General features: G+C 38.0%; 2 protein-coding genes across 7 annotated transcripts in view; both read right to left on the minus strand.

The window, feature by feature from the left end:
• Positions 1-16,362, minus strand: part of CLOCK (clock circadian regulator) — a 129,102-nt gene that overhangs the window by 83,190 nt on the left and 29,550 nt on the right. For 4 of the 6 annotated variants that reach the window (XM_074396142.1, XM_010344145.3, XM_074396145.1 and 1 more), the window contains exon 2: positions 9,594-9,724. The exons of 1 other annotated variant lie outside the window; for it this stretch is intronic. The gene's annotated coding sequence lies outside the window, so the exon portion shown is untranslated. Of the gene's footprint in view, positions 1-9,593; positions 9,754-16,362 lie in introns of all 6 variants that reach the window. One more of the 6 variants, XM_074396141.1, reaches the window with a different exon arrangement.
• Positions 4,958-15,960, minus strand: LOC120363555 (uncharacterized). The gene is made up of 2 exons (XM_074395656.1): positions 15,804-15,960; positions 4,958-9,015 (listed from the first exon to the last, which is right to left on the minus strand). Exons 1-2 carry the CDS (start codon positions 15,958-15,960, stop codon positions 8,807-8,809), a joined length of 366 nt encoding a protein of 121 aa, XP_074251757.1. The 3' UTR covers positions 4,958-8,806.

Raw genomic sequence — 16,362 nt, forward strand, 5'->3', positions numbered from 1 at the left:
CCTACCAAGCAAATGGAGAGCAAAAAAAAGCAGGAGTTGCAATTCTCATCTCTGATAAAATAGACTTTAAAGCAACAAAGATCAAAAGATACAAAGAAGGACATTACATAATGGTAAAAGGATCACTGCAACAAGAAGAGCTAACGATCCTAAATATATACGCACCCAATACAGGAGCACCCAGATACATAAGGCAAGTTCTTAATGACTTGCAAAGAGACTTAGACTCCCACACAATAATAGTGGGAGACTTTAACACCCCATTGTCAATATTAGACAGATCAACCAGACAGAAAATTAACAAGGATATCCAGGACTTGAACACAGACCTGGAACAAGCAAACCTAGTACAGAACTCTCCACCCCAAATCCACAGAATATACATTCTTCTCAGCACCACATCACACCTACTCTAAAATTGACCACATAATTGGCAATAAATCACTCCTCAGCAAATGCAAAAGAACGGAAATCATAACAAACAGTCTCTCAGACCACAGTGCAATTGAGTTAGAACTCAGAATGCAGAAACTAACTCAGAATCACACAGCTTCATGGAAACTGAACAACTTGCTCTTGAATGTTGACTGGATAAACAATGAAATGAAGGCAGAAATAAAGATGTTCTTGGAAACCAACAAGAACAAAGACACAACATACCAGAATCTCTGGGACACATTTAAAGCAGTCTCTAGAGGAAAATATATAGCAATGAGTGCCCATATGAGAAGCAAGGAGAAATCTAAAATTGAAACCCCAGCATCAAAATTGAAAGAGCTAGAGGAGCAAGATCAAAAAAACTCAAAGCCTAGCAGAAGACAACAAATAACTCAGATCAGAGCAGAACTGAAGGAGATAGAGACACAAAAGACCCTTCAAGAAATCAATAAATCCAGGAGCTGGATTTTTGAAAAGATCAACAAAATAGACAGACCACTAGCCAGATTAATAAAAAAGAAATGAGAGAATAACCAAATTGATGCAATAAAAAATGATAAAGGGGATATCACCACAGATTCCACAGAAATCCAAACCATCATCAGAGATTATTATAAACAACTCTATGCAAATAAACTAGTAAACCTGGAAGAAATGGATAAATTCCTGGACACCTGCATCCTCCCAAGCCTAAACCCGGAAGAAGTCGAAACCCTGAATAGACCAATAACAAGGTCTGAAGTTGAGGCAGCGATTAAGAGCCTACCACCCAAAAAAAGCCCAGGTCCAGATGGGTTCACAGCTGAATTCTACCAGACATACAAAGAGGAGCTGGTACCATTCCTTCTGAAACTATTCCAAATAATCCAAAAAGAGGGAACCCTTCCCAAATCATTTTATGAGACAAACATCATCATGATATCAAAACCTGGCAGAGACTCAACAAGGAAAGAAAACTTCAGGTCAATATCCACGATGAACATAGATGCAAAAATCTTCAATAAAATGCTGGCAAGCCGATTGCAACAGCACATCAAAAAGCTTATCCACCATGATCAAGTAGGATTCATCCCAGGGATGCAAGGCTGGTTCAACATATGCAAGTCTATAAATGTAATTCACCACATAAACAGAACCAAAGACAAAAACCACATGATTATCTCAATTGATGCAGAGAAGGCCTCTGACAAAATTCAACAGCCCTTTATGCTAAAAACCCTCAATAAACTAGGCACTGACACAATGTATCTCAAAATAATAAAAGCTATTTATGACAAACGAACAGCCAATATCATACTGAATGGGCAAAAACTGGAAGCATTCCCTTTGAAATCTGGAACTAGACAAGGATGCCATCTTTGACCACTCCTATTCAATATAGTACTGGAAGTTCTAGCCAGAGCAATCAAGCAAGAAAAAGAAATAAAGGGCATTCAAATAGGAAAGGAGGAAATCAAATTGCCTCTATTTGCAGATGACATGATTGTATATCTAGAAGACCCCGTCGTCTCAGCCCAAAATCTCCTGAAACTGATAAGCAACTTCAGCAAAGTCTCAGGATACAAAATCAATGTCCAAAAATCACAAGCATTCCTATACACCAGTAACAGACTTAAAGAGAGCCAAATCAAGAAAGAACTGCCATTCACAGTTGCTACAAAGAGAGTAAAATACCTAGGACTACAACTAACAAGGAACGTAAAGGACCTCTTCAAGGAGAACTACAAGCCACTGCTCAACGAAATAAGAGACGACACAAACAGATGGAGAAACATTCCATGTTCATGGCTAGGAAGAATCAGTATCGTGAAAATGGCCATACTGCCCAAAGTAATTTACAGATTCAACGCTATTCCCATCAAGCTACCAATGACCTTCTTCACAGAACTGGAAAAAAACGCCTTAACTTCATATGGAACCAAAAGAGAGCCCGCATAGCCAAGTCAATTCTAAGCAAAAAGAACAAAGCAGGAAGCATCACACTACCAGACTTCAAACTATACTACAAGGCTACAGTAATCAAAACAGCATGGTACTGGTACCAAAACAGATATATAGACCAATGGAACAGAACAGAGGCCTTGGAGGAAACACAACATATCTACAACCATCCGATTTTTGACATACCTAACAAAAACAAGCAATGGGGAAAGGATTCCCTGTTTAATAAATGGTGTTGGGAAAACTGGCTATGTGCAGAAAGCAGAAACTGGACCCCTTCCTGACACCTTACACTAAAATTAACTCCAGATGGATTAAAGACTTAAACAGACCTAACACCATAAAAACCCTAGAAGAAAATCCAGGCAAAACCATTCAGGATATAGGCGTAGGCAAGGACTTCAAGACCAAAACACTAAGGGCATTGGCAACAAAAGCCAAAATAGACAAATGGGACCTAATCAAACTCCACAGCTTCTGCACAGCAAAAGAAACAGTCAGTAGAGTGAATCGGCAACCAATAGAATGGGAAAAAATTTTTGCAGTCTACCCATCTGACAAGGGGCTGATATCCAGAATTTACAAAGAACTAAAACAGATCTACAAGAAATCAACAAACAAGCCCATTCAAAAGTGGGTGAAGGATATGAACAGACACTTTACAAAAGAAGACATACAGGAGGCCAACAAACATATGAAAAAATGCTCCTCATCACTGGTCATTAGAGAAATGCAAATCAAAACTACATTGAGATATCATCTCATGCCAGTTAGAATGGCGATCATTAAAAAAATCTGGAGACAACAGATGCTGAAGAGGATGTGGAGAAATAGGAACACTTTTACACTGTTGGTGGGAGTGTAAATTAGTTCAACCATTGTGGAAGACAGTGTGGCAATTCCTTAAGGACCCAGAAATAAAAATTCCATTTGACCCAGCAATCCCATTACTGGGTATATAGCCAAAGGATTATAAATCATTCTACTATAAGGACACATGCACACAAATGTTCACTGCGGCACTGTTTACAATAGCAAAGACCTGGAATCAATCCAAATGCCCATCGATGATAGACTGGACAGGGAAAATGTGGCACATATACACCATGGAATATTATGCAGCCATCAAAAACGATGAGTTTGTGTCCTTTGTAGGGACATGGATGAACCTGGAAACCATCATTCTCAGCAAACTGACACAAGAGCAGAAAATCAAACACCGCATATTCTCACTCATAGGCGGGTGTTGAACTATGAGAACACATGGACACAGGGAGGGGAGCACTACACACTGGGGTCTGTTGGGGGGGAACGGGGGAGGGATGGGGGTGGGGAGGTGGGGAGAGATAGCATGGGGAGAAATGTCAGATATCGGTGAAGGGGAGGAAGGCAGCAAATCACACTGCCATGTGCATGTTTTTCACATGTACCCCAAAACATAAAATGCAATAAAAAAAATAAAAAATAAACAAAAGGATTATATTTTCTAAACAGTCCTACTGCAATACTATAAGTGTGTTTTAAATAGAAATAAATGTTAATTTAAAAGTAACAGTAGTTAGGCAAGGTGGCTCACACCTGTAATCCCAGAACTTTGGGAGACCAAGGCAGACAGATCACTAGAGCTCAGAAGTTCCAGACCAGCCTGGGCAACATGGCGAAAACCCACATCTACTTTACAAAAAAAAAAAAAATTAGCTGGGTGTTGTGGCACATGCCTATAGTCTCAGCTACCAGGGAGGCTGAGGCAGGAAGACCAATTAAGCCCTGGAGGTCCAGGCTGCAATGAACTGTGATTACGCCACCACACTCCAGCCTGGGTAACAGAACAAGACCCTGTCTCAAAATAATTAATAAATAAATAATAAAAGTAACTGGATGTAATGTCCAGTTTTATACATAACTGCTAAAGATGTTTCTTAAACTTTATACTTGGAAATCATTCAAACATGCAGAAAAATTGTAAGAATAGTTCAAAGAGTTTCTACATATCCTTTATCCTGATTTGACCAACTGTCAACAACAATGCTATTGACCAATTGTCAACATTTTGCATTATTTTCCATGTCATAAACATATTTTCTGAGCCATTTGAAAGATGCACATATCACACCTATTTACCTCTAAATACTTCAACTGTGTCTCCTAAGAACAAAGTTATCCTCTTAAATATCAACAGTATAATTACCAAATTCAGGAAACAAGTTACACAATATCTTAATGTAATACCTATTTTCTCTCTTTTTTTTAATTTGGGCAAAAATGCCCTCCAAGACTTTTTTCCTCCTTCAGTACAGAATCCAATCCAGGGTCAGGTACTGCATTTAGCTGTCATGTCTATCTAGACCTAGACTTCTTTAATTTGAAACACTTTTCTTTCAGTAAATACCTTTTGTTTTGGTTTGTTCTGTTTTTCAGACAGGGCCTCATTATGTTGCCCAGGCTGGACTTGAACTCCTAGCTCAAATGATCCTCCTGCCTCAGCCTCCTGGATAGCTGGGACTACAGGTCCACACCAATGCACTGGCTTCTGCTAAACACCTTTTAAACGATTCTATCTTTACACGATATCCTGCAAGATAAGATTTTAAAAGCTGAATTCTTTAAAAAAAGCTATATAGAGAAATTCCATTAAAAAAAAAAAAAAGAGGTTCAGTGGACGAGCTGTGAAAAGTTCAGGAGACTTAAATAAAAAATACATACATATCTCACTGTTGCCCAGGCTAGTACGATCTCGGCTCACTGCAACCTCTGCCTTCTGGGTTCAAGCAATTCTCCTGCCTCAGCCTCCCAAGTGGGTGGAATTATAAGCTCCTGCCAACACATCTGGCTAATATTTTGTATTTTTAGTAGAGATAGAGTTTCGCCATGTTGGCGAGGCTGGTCTTGAACTCCTGACCACAGGATCCACCCACCTTGGTCTCCCAAAGTGCTGGGATTACAGGTATAAGCCACAACTGGCCTAAAGTACATGCATTTTAAAGCTTTATAATGAGGAGGTTTCTAGATTTCTTTGAGATTAGTTAAGTCTTAGATTAGAGGTTTATATTCCTTCTGTTAAATAGCAATATATAATCAATTTATACAAATAAATCTGACCAATAATTTGATTGCTATCTGTAGAAAATGGATCTAGGCCAGCACTGTGACTCATGCTTGTGAATCTTAGCACTTTGGGAGGCTGAGGCAGAAGGACAACTTAAGTCTGGGAGTTCGAGACCAGCCTAAGCAACATAGTAAGACCTTATCTCTACAAAAAATAAACAAAATTAGCTGGGCATGGTAGTGTGCACCTACAGTCCCAGCTAGTCAGGAGGCTAAGGTGGGAGGATCGCTTGAGCCTGGGAGGTGCAGCGAGCTGAGATTGCACCACTGCACTCTGGCATGGGTGGCAGAACAAGACCCTGTCTCAAAAAAAAGGTGGGGAGCCGGGCATGGGGGCACATGCCTATGATCCCAACACTCTGGGAGGCCGAAGCAGTGGGAACACATGAGGTGAAAAGTTCGGGACCAGCCCATCCAACATGGCAAAACCCCATCTCTACTAAAAATACAAAAATTAGCTGGGCATGGTGGCACACACCTGCAGTCCCAACTGCTCAGGTGGTTGAGGTTCGAGAATCATTTGAACCCAGGAGGTGGAGGTTGCAGTAAGCCAAGATCACACCATTGCATTCCAGCCTGGGTGACAGAGCAAGACTCTGTCTCAAAAATTAAAATAAATAAATAAATAATTTTTTAAAAAGGATCTACAGAAAATAACTATTTTCATCAAAATTCTCTCCTAACAAAAACACCCAGTCTCTATAGGCAAACCTTTAAAGAAAGTGCAATGACTTTTGATCATGCGTAAATATAATACATATTAGAACCAGCACATACTTTGTTCTTTCACTGGATACTAACTCTGTGCCAACTATGTGCCAGGCCTATGCTAACTGTGGGGTTGGGGAATCCAGGTATGAGCTAAAAAGGCACAGTACTTACTCTTAGGAAACTTGTAATTTAGCAAATCACCAAGACTCTTGCTTTCAGACAGGAAAGGTATTAGTTTACCCTAATTTGGAAATGAAGCAATTAGATTCAGAAAGGTAAATGTGCCCCGAGTCACATAAGTGTTCTCAAGGGACAAAGAAGGTAAACACGAAAATTATGGTCTTCTATGTCCTAATATAGTACTTAACCTGCCTGTGTCTGACTACAAAAGAGTTCCTCGACTATACCCTTTAGGCCTATCCATTGACTCAATGAACTACTTTTGTTTCATTGAGTCAGTCATCAACTAGTCTCTTAAGTACTTAAGATATTAGGTACATAAGGTATTATGGTAACATTAAAACTTGATTAAAAACAGAGTAGTCGCTGGACGCGGTGGCTCAAGCCTGTAATCCCAGCACTTTGGGAGGCCAAGGCAGGTGGATCACGAGGTCAAGAGATCGAGACCATCCTGGTCAACATGGTGAAACCCCGTCTCTACTAAAAATACAAAAAATTAGCTAGGCATGGTGCTGTGTGCCTGTAACCCCAGCTACTCAGGAGGCTGAGGCAGGAGAATTGCCTGAACCCAGGAGGCGGAGGTTGCGGTGAGCTGAGATGGCACCATTGCCCTCCAGCCTGGGTAACAAGAGCGAAACTCCATCTCAAAAAAAAAAAACAAACAGAGTAGCATACTAATTTTCTTTATACATATTCCCATTTATATTCATTTTAGAATAAAAATAATAGAAAAATCCATTTCCCCTAATTTACTATTTTAAAACAACACAGGTGATATAATGAGAGTATGGCTTACACTTTCCACAAAAGAAAAAAGTACAGATAGGTCACTGAGAATTGGCATGAACTCCTACCTTCGTCTAATATCCCCCCAGTTCATGTCTCAAACCATAGCACTCAAATCTATAAATACTTCTCCAACCGTGTAGAGCAAGATCAGCTAGACTTATTCTGTAAAAGGCACAGGGCCCTTTCACAGCCCTGTAAAAGGCCTTCATGATAATATGATGGCCATGATGTCACCAGGCAATGGGGATTTTTCAGCTCCATTATAATTTCATGGGACCACTGTAGCATATTTGGTCCATCACTGACCATGTAATACATGACTGTACTTAACTGTTGCTACAAGCTAAAAGCAGTCATATATAAAACATAAAAAATAAGAGTGGCTATTGTTCAAATAAAGCTTTACTCATAAACACTAAAATTTTAATTTTTTTTAACAGTATATAGGATTTAACTTTAATTTTAATTGACATTTTGCTTAAAAGCACAGAACAGTGAACATTTTAATGGCTCAATGTTACAAGATTACAAACAAAATCCTTAGACAGTTACATCTTATTTATTTCACATTAAATGCAGGTTGTTAAAATCAGTGCTGTGTTTGAATGAACACAAGATAAGCATTTCAATGTAATAACAAAATTAAATCTAGCACCTTAAAATAAATATTGATGACCACTCTGTAAGTATGAAAGTATCATTTCAATAGGAGGAAAAATTCCAGTTCACCAACAGTGCAAACTAATAGCAGCATTTTCAAAGCTGAGATGAAATTTGTGTAAACACACACTGGCCCGCACAGTGGACGTGCATTTCTGTTGGCTGGGCCCTCCCCACCCAGGGATGAACAGATCACCTGCTGAGCCATTTAGATTCCAAATCTGGAAAGTTACCTCAAGTTTTAGAGCGTGGGCTAGAAAGACTCAAAGGCAGGGCAAGGGAGATGAATGTGTCTGAGCAGGATAGAGTCCTTTTTGTGAGGGACCAACCTGGTAACATTTCCAGTCCAACCTCAGAGCTTTCCAGGCCAAATGTGCATGTAGTAACAGGTCTACCTGATGTGACTCTGCCTTCAGCGTGAGGACCTGAGTACAGGGCTGGATGCAGGTGAGAAATGAGGGCCCAAGATCCTCGCAGCTGACACCACCTTGCAACCAGTGCATTCTAGGCCAACTCAGGTGAGAAAAAACATACGTGATTCTTAACCCGTTGTGACCAAATGGTTCTTAAATAGAGAAAGTCTATATTGTAAGTCTCCCTCTTATCAACATTTTCAAGTATTAATGGTTAGTTCTTTCCAGTGTGGTTCTCACAGGCACTCATAAGGTTACCATGTTTTCTTTCTAATGAATGAACACTCCATCTTTACACTGACCTTTGGAGCTTTCAGGCCTTACTTTTAACAAGTACAGTCAGACAGAAAAAGAAACACTGAGAAGCAAACTGAGGGGCCAATTATTTGCACTACAGTGTTAGGAAAAATAATTGCTAGTAGATGTTCTCTTCGAAATCATTTAGCGTTTATCAACTGTCCAGACCAAAGGTCATTTCCGGGTAGGAAAGTTTTGATTCCAACTGCTCCACTGGCCCATGTGCAACACAACTTATCCTATTCCCAAATAACTCATTGAAGAACTGGCTGTCACCGATGCCAAATGGGCTTGTAGACACAAAATGCCATAAGGATGACAGTCACCAGCAGGATGCTGAAAATGGTCCCCATCAACACCAGGTTCTGCCCGCGCAGCACCACGTGTGGCCGGCTCCGCTCCTGCGGATCCACGGGGCTTGGGGCCTCTACTTGCTCCACCAGGAGGCTGCAGAGGCCAAGGCACAGCCACGGTAATGCAGCTAAAATTTAAATTTCATATAACTTTCACATGTTACAAATTAGTCTTCTTGAGATTTTTTCCAACCATTTACAAATGCAAACACCACTCTTAGCTCATACCAAAGCAGGCAGCAGGCTGGATGAATCTGGTGGTGTGCAGACCCCGATGAAACATGCTTATATATAGGAGCTGCAGTCTGGCCCTTCTTTTACCTCAGTCCACTGACACTTTATCTCTATATCTAACACCTGGCAGGAAATAATTCTTATTCAACTTTCAGTCATTTGCAAATCATGTTCCTTTAACTCAGGAAAAGATAAGTTATAATTCTTACTTTGAGCACTAATTTTGAGAAATTTCAGGAACTGCTAAAAATAAAATACTTTACTTCTGGATTTCAATTATGTTTCCCGATGAATAACTTTCTTCCTCCTCGAAAGAATGAAAATTCTAAAGATAAATAAAAGCTGCCAAGGAAAGTAGCAGATCATTCCCCAAGTATTTTTATAATTCCTTGTCCTATGCGTCCATCAGGACACTCCAAATCCCCCCCACCATGATTATGGGGGGAAAAAAAAAGCCACAAAGATACCATACCTTTGAGCTCAAAATGATGATTGAAGATATCTAGTGATACTCGCCAAGTTCTAAAGATTCATCTAAGAAGACTGTAGAATTATCCAAAGGCATCTTACAGTGTAACACAATCAGCTTCTGAGTTTCAGCAGCTTTGCAGGAAAAAATAAAAATAAAAATTCTGTTAAAAAAAAGAGCAGATGCTGAAATAATGCTAACCAAATTTTAAGTAAGATTAACTCTAGTATTTTTGTTTCATCAATATACAGAACATTTATTGTGAGCCTCCTCTATGTGCCAAGAATTGGGAATGTGTCAATAAACAGGTCAGATCTCATTAACCCTTCTGGGCACTCAAATTATAGGGCAAAGGGGACAAAAAACTTGAAAAATCATGAGGGTGTGAAGGGAAAGCATAATAGTGATACAAAACAGTTTCCTGGGAATTGGTTAGAAAAGTTACCCCGGGCTGGGTACGGTGGTCGCACCTGTAATCCCAGCACTCTGGGAGACTGAGGTGGGCGGATCACTTAAAGTCAGGAATTCAAGATCAGCCTGGCCAACATGGTGAAATCCCATCTCTACTAAAAATACAAATATTAGCCGGGCATGGTGGTGCACACCTGTAATCCCAGATACTGGGGAGGCTGAAGCAGTAGAAGAGCTTTAATCTGGGAGATGGAGGTTGCAGTGAGCCAAGATGGTGCCACTGCACTCCAGGCTGGGTGACAGAGCAAGACTCCGTCTCAAAAAAAAAAAAAAAAAAAAAAGGAAGTTATCCTAAAGGAGGGGAATTGGAATTAAATGCAAGAATGTGTATGATCTAGCCAAATAAAGCAAGAGGGAGAGGTGAGAAAGAAAATTTTTGTCCAAAGTGAACAGTGTGTTCAAATGGCCAGGCATATGACATTTGTGTTGAAGTAAAATAAGTCCAGTGTAAATGCTCAGAATCAAACAGGATGAGAAAGGGCATTTCCTGAGATATGACGGGCAAAGAAAGAAAGTAAAAGGTGGAGCAATTTGCCCTGAATCACACAGGGCTAAAGCAGAACCCACTTTAAACCCTTACCACTTGACTTCACTATACTAGCCATTCTAATGTTCTGAGCAGGAAAGCTAAAAGTTCCTAGAGAGGAATTTCAGAGAACTTTCTGGAGTGCCTGAGTAAGGACTGCCCTGGGCCAATAGCTCTCCTCCCCATGGATGGATAAAATAATCAACTGATCATCAAGGGTCTATTGTGCAGAATGAGAAAAAAGTCTCTTAACAATTCTCAACTAATAATTAACAACTACCAAGCACTTTACTATGTGTAAAGCCCTGTTTTAAGCACTTGGCATGTATTAAATCAGTCTTTACAACATGACTATCAAGCAGTTATTTTCACTACCCTATTTATCTCAAATGATTTTAATGACACAGTCCAATTATGGCTATTAACTTTCTTTTACTGACAAAATTAAAATTCTCAGTAGTGTCAACAATACTTCTTGACACAATATTAAAAAGCACTTTAGTCACCCTTCTATCAGGAAAGTACTATTTAAGTATCAACAACAACAAAAAAGATTTTAGAATATGAATTTGGTTCCTTTATCTTTTCTAATTTAACACCACTGTTTTAGGTCCACATAAAAAACTAAGTGTAAAGTACAGAGATTTCGCATATACCCCCTGACTCCACGAATGCATAGCCTTCTCCATATTCAAAATCCCCCACCAGAGTGGTACATTTGTAACAACTGACAAACCTATGACACATCCTTTGCAGTTAACTTTAGGGTTCACTCTTAGTGCTGAAAACTTTATGGGTTTGGACAAACATAATGGCATGCATCCACTATCACATCATACAGAATAGTTTCATTGTCCTAAAAACCCTCTGTGTTCCGCATATGCATCACTCCCCTCACTTACCCTATACCAAAACTCATCTTTTTATTACCTCCATAATTTTGCCTTTTCCAGAATGTCATAAAGTTGGAATCATACAATATGTAGTCTTTCAGATTGGTTTCTCTTTCACTTAGTAAATACACATTTAAGGTTCCTCCCTGTCTTTTCATGGCTGATAGCTAATTTCTTTTCGGCACTGATTGATATTCCATTGCTTTGGATATACCACAGTTTATCAGCTCACATGACGAAAGACATTTTGGTTGCTTCTAAGTTTTGGCAATTATTTTTCTTTCTTTCTTTTTTGAGACAGAGTTTCACTTTTGTCGCCCAGGCTGGAGTGCAATGGTGTGACCTCCGCTCACTGCAACCTCCGCTTCCCGGATTCAGGTGATTCTTCTGCCTCAGACTCCCGAGTAGCTGGGACTACAGGCATGCGCCACCATCCCCAGCTAATTTTGTATTTTTAGTACAGACAGGGTTTCTCCATGTTGGTCAGGCTGGTCTCAAACTCCTGATCTCTGGTGATCCACCCGCCTTGGTCTCCCAAAGTGCTGGCTGGGATTACAGGTGTGAGCCATTGCACCTGGCCCTGGCAATTATTTAAAAGGATGCTATAAATTTCCATATAAAGATTTTTGTATGGACAAAAATTTTTAATTCTTTGGTTGCTAGATCATACGGTAAGTATGTTTAGTTTTGTCAAGAACCTGCCAAACTGCCTTTCAACAAGGCTGTACCATTACACATTTTAACCAGCAATGAATGAGAGTTCCTACTGCTCCACACCCTCACCAGCACTGGAGATAGTCAGTATTTTGGATTTTCACCATTCAAATACGTATGTAGTGGTATCTCATTTTAATTTGCATTTCCATGATGACAGATGATGTGGTGCATCTTTTCATATGCTTCTTTGTCATCTGTATATCTTCTTTGGTAAGGTATCTCTCAGGGTACTTGGCCCATTTTCTAACTGGTTTGTTGGTTCTCTTACTGTTACGTTTTAAGAGTTTGTTGTGTACTTTGGACAAAAGTCCTTTATCATACATGTCTTTTGCATATATCTTCTAGTCTGTGGTTTGTCTTTTTATTCTCTTGATAAGAATAAAACTTTCTTTTCGCAGAGAAGAAACTTTAAATTTTAATTATAAGGTCTGCCGAGATTCATTTTTTTGCACACAGATATTCAGTTGTTCCAGTACTATTTGTTGAAGACCATCTTTTCTCCATTGCATTGTCTTTGTTTTTTTATGATCCATCAGTTGACTATGCGATCATGCATTTCACAACAATGTTTCAGGATGGACCGTATATGTGATAGTGGTCCCATAAGATCATAATGGAGCTGAAAAATTCCTATTGTCTAGTGACTTTATAGCTGTTGTAGCCATTGTAACATTATAGTGCAATTACTTTTTAAACACATTTAGTGTAGTCTAAGTGTACAGTGTATATAAAGTCTATAGCAGTGTACACTAATGTCCTAGGCCTTCACATTCACTCATCACTCCCTCACTGACTCACCCTATGCAACTTCCAGCCGACAAGCTCCATGGTAAGTACTCTATTATATAAAGTATACCATCATCTTTTACTATATTTTTATGTTCCTTTTCTAAGTTTAGATATGTTTAGATACACAAACTATTACAGTTACATTAAAACTGCTTATAGTATTCACTACAGTAACATGTTGAACAGTCTTTAAGAACAACACACTATACCATAAAGCCTAGGTGCAGAGCAGGCTATACATCTAGGTTTGTGTAAATATACTCTACGATATTTGAACAATGACAAAATCATCCAATAATGCATTTCTCATCTCGGAATGTATCCCTGTCATTAAGTGACACATGACTGTATTGATGTGAGTCTATTCCTCGGCTATCTATTCTGTTCCACTGATCTATTTAAATATTTGTCTATGCTTTCACCAATACCACACTGCTTGATGACTGTAGTTGTACAGTAACTCTTGAAGTCAGGCAATGTTGAATCTCCAACTTTGTTCTTTAGTTTTTTCAATTTTAAGTTGCCTATTCTTGGTCTTTTGCCCCTCCATATAAACTTATTAGAATCCATTTGTTGATATATACAACAAACTGCAATTTTGACTACGATTATATTGAGTTTAAAAATAAAACTGCGAAGAAGTGACATCTTGTTAACAGTGTTCCTATCCATGAACATCTGTTTAGTTCTTGTTTGATTTCTTTCATCAGTTTTGAAGTTTTCCTTGTACATATTTTATACATATTTTATTAGATTTATACCTAAGTATTTATTTTGGGAGATATTAATGTAATGGTATTATGTTGTTAATTTTACAACTCCACTTGTTCACTGCTGGTATATAGAAACATAACTTACTTTTGCGTATTAACTTTGTATCCTGCTACCTTGTGCTTATTGGTTCCAGTTTGTCAATTCTTTTGGATCTTCTACACAGACAATCATATCATCTTACAAACAAAATTAGTTTTATCTCTTCTTTCCCAATCACTATACATTTCATTTTCTTATCTTGTTGCATTAGCTAGAACTTCCAGTATGATGTTGAAAAGGAGTGGTAAAAGGGAACATCCTTATCCTGTTCCTAATCTTACTGGAAACCTTAAGTTCTAGATTCTCACCATTACATATGACATTAGCTACAGTTTTATTCTCACATTCATAAAACACTTAATTTAATTTTCCATTCATATCCCAATACCAACACCTAAGTCAGTGATGTTCTTTACTGCATTTAGGCTGTTATGTCCCTTTAACTCTTTCTAAAAAATTATTGTTTACACCACTCTGAGACACAATTCACATACTATAACAGTCACATATTTAAAACCTATAATTCAGCATTTTAGTATATTTACAGAGTTGTGCAACTATTACTAAAATCTAATTTTAGAACATTTTTATCCCTCTCCCACTTTGCTGAACTGTAGATTTTTTTTATAGATGTTCTTTCTCAAGTTGAAGAAGTTCCTCTCTACTCCACGTTTTCCAGTTACAGAGTTTTTTTATTTAATCATGAATGGGTGCTGGGTTCTGTCAAATGTTTTCTAAACATCTATGATACGATCATACGATTTTGTTTTCTTTAGCCAATTAATATGATGGATTATATTAATTTCTTACATGCTTGGGATAAATCCCACTTGATCATGGCATATGATTCATTTTATAAATGCTGAAATTGATTTGCTAATATTTTGTTGGGGATTTTTTCATCTATGTTCATAAGAGATATTGGTCTGCAGTTTTCTTTTATTGCAATATTTTGGTCTGGTTTTGGTATTAGAGTAATACAGGCCTGACAGAGTGAGTTACAAAGTAATCCCTCTGCTTCTGTCTTGCAAAGGAGACCATTAATGTTGGTAAAATTTCTTCCTTAAATGTTTTGTAGAATTAGAATTGACCAATGAACCCATCTGGGCCAGGTGATTTCTATTTTGGAAGATTATAAAGAACTGTTGACTCAATTTAATAGATATCGGCCTATTTAGATTATCTATTTCTTGCATGACTTGTGGCAACTGCATCCTTAAAGGAATTGGTCCATTTCATCTAAGTTACAAATTCGTGGGCAGAGTTGTTCATAATATTCCTTTATTTCACATTTTTAATATCCATGGGAATCTGTTATGATTTCTACTTTCATGTCTTCTACTAGTAATTTGTGTCCTTTTTCCTTAGCCTAGCTGGAAGCATTCAGTGTTATTAATCTCTTCAAAGAAGCAGCTTTTGGTTTTGTTGATTTTCTCTATTGATTTCTTGTTTTCCACTTCACTGGTTCTGCTCTAATTTCTATTGTTTCCAATCTTCTGCTTACTTTGGATTTAATTTGCTCTACCTGTTGTAGTTTCCTAAGATAGAAACTTTTAGATCTTTATGCTTTTCTAATATATGCATTCCATGCTATAAACTTCCCTCTAGGCACTGTGTTTGTTGCATCCCACATATTTTGTTAAGTTGTTTTCATTTTCATTTAGTTCAAAATATTTTTAAGATTTCTCTTGATACATCAGTATAGTGTGGCAAAAAAGATGAAAGTTTTTAAAAAATTTAAATAATAGATTTCTCTCGAGAATCTTTGACCCATGTGTTAAGTGTTGTTTAATCTTCAAGTATTTGGGGATTTTCCAGCTATCCTTCTGTTACTTATTTCTACTTTAATTCTATTGTGATCTGAGAACTGACACTGTCTGATTTCTATTCTTTTAAATTTGTTAAGGTACATTTTATGGCCCAAAATTTTGTCTCTCATGGTGAGTGTTCCATGTAGACTTGAGAAAAATGTGTATTCTGCTGTTGCTGGATGAAGCAGTCTACAGATATCAATTATATCAAGTTGTCTGACAGCACTGTTGAGTTCATCTATGTCTTTACTGATTTTCTGTGTGCTAGGTCTGTCCATTTCTGATACCGGGGTATTAAAGTCTCCATTATAAAAGTAGATTGATCTGTTTCTCCTTGCAGTTCTATCCATTTTTGCTTAGCATGTGGTGATACTCCACTGTTAGCTGCATACATGTTTAGGATTACTATATCTTCTTGGAGAACTGACCCATTTATCATTATTTATGCAATGCCCCTCTTTATTCCAAATAACTTCTTTGCTCTGAAAGCTGCTCTCTGTCTTAATTAATATAGCTATTCACGCTTTCTTTTGGTTAGTGTTAGCATACTGTTTTTCTCCATCCATTTTCTTTCAATCTATGTATCTATATTTAAAGTGAGTTACTTGTAGAAAACAAAGTTGAGCCTTGGTTTTTCACCCACTCTGGCACTGTCTTTTAATTGGTATACTGAGATCACTCACATTTAAAGTGATCATTGATATAGATTAGTATCTACCATATTTGTGATTGCTTTCTGTTCTTTATTCATA

This window comes from Saimiri boliviensis, chromosome 3 (assembly GCF_048565385.1).
Source record: "Saimiri boliviensis isolate mSaiBol1 chromosome 3, mSaiBol1.pri, whole genome shotgun sequence".
NCBI classification, from domain to species: domain Eukaryota; kingdom Metazoa; phylum Chordata; class Mammalia; order Primates; family Cebidae; genus Saimiri; species Saimiri boliviensis.